The following is a 6000-nucleotide window of genomic DNA, read 5'->3' as shown; positions in this document are numbered from 1 at the left end:
ATTCTCTGCACCTCTTACAACCACACTAGTCCTTTTCTGTTGGCCTGTTTGGGCTGTTTTGTTTGGTTTTGATTTTGGTTTTATGCTTTTGAATAGATCTCTTTCCTGGTAAAGGATTATTGCGATCTTGGCTTTGCTGTGAAAGGTAATTTCAAAAGTTTTGAAAGTTAATTTCAAACATTTTCAAAAACTTGGCTGATTTCTGTAGATCTGAAACAAAATCTTCCTTTAGTCTGAGGAAAAAAATGGCTCAGATGGCTTTAGAACTTTTTTGGTTGGTTTGAAGTAACTGAGAAAGTGGAGAAGGAATGTATCTCCCTGTCATGGTGAGCAAAAGTATTTCTTAAAGTGTTCCTGTATTAAAGAATATTCTTGAACTGACTTTATGTCTTGGACTGTGATCTCCTTTTAACAGCATTTCTGGTCCCATAATAGTATTGAACAGAGGACAGTTGTTCAGCAGCCTTAATCACATGTGATATTGTACAATTAGCAGACTGTTCACAAAGGCTTCAGCCTCGGCTTTTTATCATAAAATATAAAGCAGTAACACAATTTCCCTTTCCTCTCTTTGCATGAACTCACCAATTCATTACCAAACACATACAAAGAGATGTCTAATAGCTCAGAAACGTGTCTGATGCAGGATAAAGAAATAATCTATCTCAGCTCAGGTAGGAAGACAATGTACTCCTGGACTGAGAGCAACTTGTGGACCTCCTTAAACCCTCTGGAATTAAACTGGGAAAATCACTTTTCATCTCAGTTTTCCCCGCGTACTTGATGGGGCTATTCCCTCCATTAAGACTATAAACTCCTTCAGGCACAGACTCTTTTTCTGTGATGTTTGTACTTTGTGTTTGACTTTGACATCCTGATTTTTTTTCAAATAAAGCTCAAATGGCTGCTGCTGGATGTTGCTGTGTCCCTTACCAGAGTACGATGGACTTTGCAAAGTCAGATGAAGGTGTAATGGTGTGCTTGGGAAAACAGGTTAAACCAAAACCCAAACAAATTCCTATGGGCTTCAAGGATAAAAATTTAGGAATCTGGGGAGGGGTCAATTTGGATATGATTCCACACTAATGGAATTGGACCCATTTAGAGAGGGTACCAGGAGACGAAATTAAATACCCTTTCTTCATCTGCTTGAAACAGAGACATCACATCATATATTTCCAATTTCAGTGTTAGAAAAAAGTTTCTGACTGATCGTAAAATGAAAACAGGTTACAGTAGAGTTGAAAAAGGCTGTGGAAGGAACACTTAAAAAACCCAAAAGGACATTTTCAGCAACTTTAACACAAGGATTACTTTTGTATTGCTCCGTTTTCAAAGGCAGCAACTTTGTGAGCAACTGCTCATCATGCTAAAATCAGGAGGCAAGGTCTTGATTCGAACCTTAAATTTGGAGGATGAAGTTGAGAGGGAAGATGTGTGCTAATGTCTTTACCAACAATTCAATGGGTGAAGGCATGGGTGGTAAGGTCTTTGGAATGGGACTTAATGCGTCTACTTACTTTGGGTAGCAGGTTTGTTGCAGAGCCCAGCCAGTTTGACCCCTGAAGCAGACAAGTGTCTGTACCAGCCTGAGTTTCTGAACTTTGGGGTACAATAACAGGTTCAAGGGGGGATGTGGGTTAGCGGTTCGGGAAGGCTGGACCTTCCTAGTGCCTCAGCCGATGGGAAAAGCGAAAGGGCACCATGAGGCCGGGAGTTCAGGATAACAGGAGCCTGCGCCCTGCGAAACCTCGAGAGAGAAAACCTATCTTCCTTTATTCGAATAAAGTTGCAGGACTCCTCTGTCTCCTTTATGGACTCTGGCTTTTCATAGCGTGACTTTCTATACAGAGCAAACCTTAGGAGGGTGAGGTTCCCCAAACAAGCTGTGCCATCTCTCCTGCTACCAGCCGGGAGGAGTTCAAGGCAAAGTGCCTCTGAACTTTGCAGGACCTGAGGCGAGCAGAGGAACCAAGGCAGCAGAGCAGGGAACATCCGAGCCTCCGGCCGCTCTGCCAGGAGAACGGGGCCGCCAAGGAGCACGGGACGGGGCGGGCTCGTCTCGCGGGTCTGGTCTGCATTGCCGCTGCTGCTCCATGCCCGGTGCCGCTCCAGCTCCCCCCGGCTCCCGTTCTGGAAGCGTGGGCGGCAGAGGCGGCCGCGGGAGCCTCGGCGGGGCGGTCAGCCCGCCGGACCCCCCTCCCAGCGAGGGACGGATCCACGCGGGCCGAGGGGCGGGAGGCGGCTCCGAGCGGCGGTGACAATTAGCCTTTAAAAATGGCTGCTTGGAAGCTGTCAGCTGGGACGCGGAGGGGCTGCTAACCCTCCTCTCGCTGCCTCCCGCCTCCCTTCCCCGCAGGGCTAATAACGGAGCGGGGATAAGAGCTCTCCAGCCTTTCCCCGCCCCGCCGGAGCGCGATGCCGTAGCGGCTCCGGGCCCGGCCGCCCTCACTTCCCAGCTGGCTGCCTGGCGAGAGGACGGCGGCCCCCGCCTCCCTCGCTCCTCCTCGCCGCCGCTGCGTGTGTGCCGCGGGCACCGGGATACAAAGGAGAAGGGGGAGCCGCGGGATACATGGTCCAGGGTGGCGTGTGCGCGGCCGTGGGGGCATATCTGGCGAGGAGAAAACACAAGGTCAAGAGGCAGCTCTCCTCCTCCATGGAAGAAGACGGGAGCGATGAGCCCTGAGGAGGACGACGAGGAGAAGGGGCGGATGGCTGAGGGCTGCCGGGCTTCCCCTCGGGAGTGACGGGGCGCGGAGGGCTGAAAGGGGCCGGAGGAGGCAGCGCTGGGGTCGGGAGGGAGGAGAGGAAGGCGAGGAGGAAGCGGGGGGTTTGAATCTCCCTGGCTGGATTAACTCTCCTCAGGGGAAGCTGCCATCGCCGGCCGCGCCTCGGCCCGCGGCCCCCGCGGCCAAGATGGACCTGGGCAGCGGCGGCCGGAGAGCGGGAGCTGCCCCCGCGGGCCCGGCCGCTTGGAGACCTTTCCCCTCCGCCTGCTGCTGCTGCTTCGCCTCGCTCCTGGATGTGAACAGCTGGCTGCTCTTCTACGGCTTCCTCTACCTGGCCCTCTATGCCCAGGTGTCCCAGTCCAAGTCCTGCGACAAAATTTCCTGCTTCTCGGGTCATTGTGTCAACTCCACCTGCGTCTGCGACCAGGGCTGGGTGGGAGACCAGTGCCAACACTGCCAGGGCAGGTTCAAGTAAGGTTCTGCTTATTGTGAATTTCTTCTCATCCCTACATCCTTTTCCTGTCACTTTCACTTGCGGTTTTTTGTTTGTTTTGTTTTGCTCGTGTCTGCTATGATTTTGTTCGTGTGTGGTGGAAGTATGTGGCAGAAGTTATGGATAAAATAGGCTCCTCCAGCTCTTAAGAGAACAGGACACAGCTCCGGCTGACTTATCGCTGAAAATAGGCTGCTCCACTTCATGGGAACTGAGAGACGGGAGAAATCGGCCTAAAGCTGTGTCGCTGCTGTCCCTTCTGGAAATGTCATGGAAATGACATGTGCACTTCATGGGGCTGTCCAGGGAACAAGGATTAGTAGTGGATTTTAATTACTTTTTCCTCCTGAAGAGTGAAAGGTTTAGCTCCTTCCAGCCTTCCTTTCTTTCAGTTGTTTGAGCGAAGTGGGCATTAGTCAGTTTCATTCAGGACAACACAACTGCAACTGAGTGAAATATACATCCCTGGTGACAAGGTTTGCAGGAGAGAGTGGCAAATAGGAAACTGTAACATATTTTTGCGAGGGAAGGAGTACTCAGTCAAGGTCTAACTACCTTCTCATTCTTAAAAGTCACTGTGATACCGAGTCATTGATCAGTGAGAAGGAAGCTTACCCTGACACTTGCTTTTCTCTATGGAGTGGGAAAGAAGACTTAATTTATAGGGCTGTCACTTTCCTCCCGCCCCCTTTGGTATCAGTGTAAAGACTGGCTGTGAAGAATACTGTTTGCTGTTATTTCGCTATATAATCTTGGACAGGGCATCTCATTTCATTCCCTGTAAAACACCCCTTATAAGCAGGAACTCCATTTATTAAGTATGTTGACATACATAGCTAGAAAGTGTTCTAATATCTAACTAATAGCAATACATTGGTGACACTGTGTCTTGGAGAAGTCAAGTTCTTTCTGTCTTTGGGAAACTACTTTTTATAGATTAAATATCAATAACTGTCTGTTTTAAAATTGTGTTTAAATTCAGATTTTCTCTCTGGAGTACTGAAGTTAAGCTGTACAATTTACATCTCTTTTAAACATTTAATACTAGCTCACTCATTCCTAAATAAACAAAAAGTAAATCCAGTAACTTGTTAGTCTGGGAAGTTAAGGAGCGGTTGAAGTCAGACATGTTGGCTGAAATGAGGTATACAGTGCAGAGAAAGGGCCAAGTTACTGGTATTTGGTGGATATTGCAGCAGTAAGATTATAACCTAGCCATAAAACTAAGATAAGGCAAATATACTGCATTTCTTTTTTTTTTTTTTGCCTATGACCCTGGTAATAAGGTTTTAAAGTTGGCCATTTGTTGCACGTGTGAATTGGATGTTTGGGGTTTGTCCTGCTGTGGAACAATGGGCTGATTATGGAGAGTGATGAGAGGAGGCCCAGGTGAATCTTTTTTGTGTGTGGATCTGCAGAGCTCTTCTTTCCTGGCTATAAAGAGATTACTTGTGTCCTTTATTAGTCTGTATTACTCATAACAGACCCTAACAGTGCCAGGACCGAAGTAAATGGTAATTTCTTAAATTTCCAAGCTTGTTGTGAATGAGTGTATTCTCTGAGTTGTTACTGGGCCGTTATCCTGTCCTTACAGGCATTATCTTTGTCATCTTTTAAAAAAATCTAGTTTTTTTTAACCTTGGTTGTGTTCGTCAAGTGAGGAAGCACAGTGGTTACATTTTCCCTTCTGGTGGAAAGTTAATAATCCATCCCCACCTAGAGGAAGTTCTGTCTGAGTGTTGGAAGGGCTCCTCTCCTGAGCTGAGCTAACACAGTGTTTAATTGAAGTGCTGTTAGGGGTTTCGGTGAAATCGGAAGAGATTTCTCATTAACTCTTCTGTGTTTTTACATGCTTAGCTTTAGGAGTGACAGTGACATTTGCATTATGATTTTTCTCACGGGAGTAAGCTGTTGGAGAGCTATTTTTTACTGAGGACACTTTTCATAGCAGTGTCTTTGACAGCTCATCTTTAATCTTCATTCTTGGAAGCAAAGTATACTGTGCACTGAAAATAAGCACTCTAAGATTTAAAGCTTTTCAAGCCCTGGGAGTTGGGGATGGAGCGAAATATGTGATACGTGTCTTACCCTGCTGCAAGCAGCAGCTCGGAGTGGTTCTGTTTTGAATCCTGCTAATTCAGATGGGTGTGGAATGGGTGATGAGCTCCGTGTATTTCCACCTGAAGAGTTGGCAAAAGAATGTTACTCTGCCTGATGGCTGGGTGATGAGAGACCTTCCCCATCTCTGTGGCAACCGATGCTTTGCCTTATTGCCGCGGAACGTTTGCCTTTATTTCCTATGTGCTTTTACCCTTAAGTAGCCAAGGCTGGACTTTTGCAGCAGGGCTTTGTCAGCTCCTGCCGGGTGTACATCACTCATGCTTGTGTCATTAAGGATTATCATGAAGATCGTTTCAGAATGGCACAGGCTGAAGAGTGTGTTGGGCTGTTGGAGCTGCACGAACAGCCAGTTGGGAGGTTGTAGATACGATCTGCAGAGATGTTAACAGAACCTTGTGTGTTACTCTAAACATTTACAGGCTTTCCAAGCCGCAGCTGTTTGAAGTGCCTGCCTGTGTCCCTGTTACCCAAGATGTAAATTGAACTTTTAATGACCTAAATTGGACATGTATAAAACCTGTCACTACAGTATTTGAGAAAAAGCAGATTTTCAAGGCTAGGCTTAAAACACTTGAAAATAAGATTTTTTTCCTTTTTCTCATGTAAGTGAGGTATCGTTGTTTTTACTCTCTGGGAATGAGTGACTTGCATTAGCAA

The 6000-nt window shown here is 47.1% G+C and overlaps 1 protein-coding gene across 4 annotated transcripts in view; it reads left to right on the top strand.

Moving 5' to 3' along the window:
• The first annotated feature begins 2844 nt into the window (after positions 1-2844).
• Positions 2845-6000, top strand: part of ATRNL1 (attractin like 1) — a 428637-nt gene continuing 425481 nt past the window's right edge. For all 4 annotated transcript variants that reach the window (XM_063163139.1, XM_063163138.1, XM_063163141.1 and 1 more), the window contains exon 1: positions 2845-3200. In XM_063163139.1, coding sequence (XP_063019209.1) covers positions 2917-3200 — 284 coding nt within the window. In that variant the 5' untranslated portion in view covers positions 2845-2916. The remainder of the gene's footprint in view (positions 3201-6000) is intronic.

The sequence above is a fragment of the Melospiza melodia genome, chromosome 9 (assembly GCF_035770615.1).
Source record: "Melospiza melodia melodia isolate bMelMel2 chromosome 9, bMelMel2.pri, whole genome shotgun sequence".
NCBI lineage: Eukaryota > Metazoa > Chordata > Aves > Passeriformes > Passerellidae > Melospiza > Melospiza melodia.
This window is presented reverse-complemented; position numbering and strand designations above follow the sequence as displayed.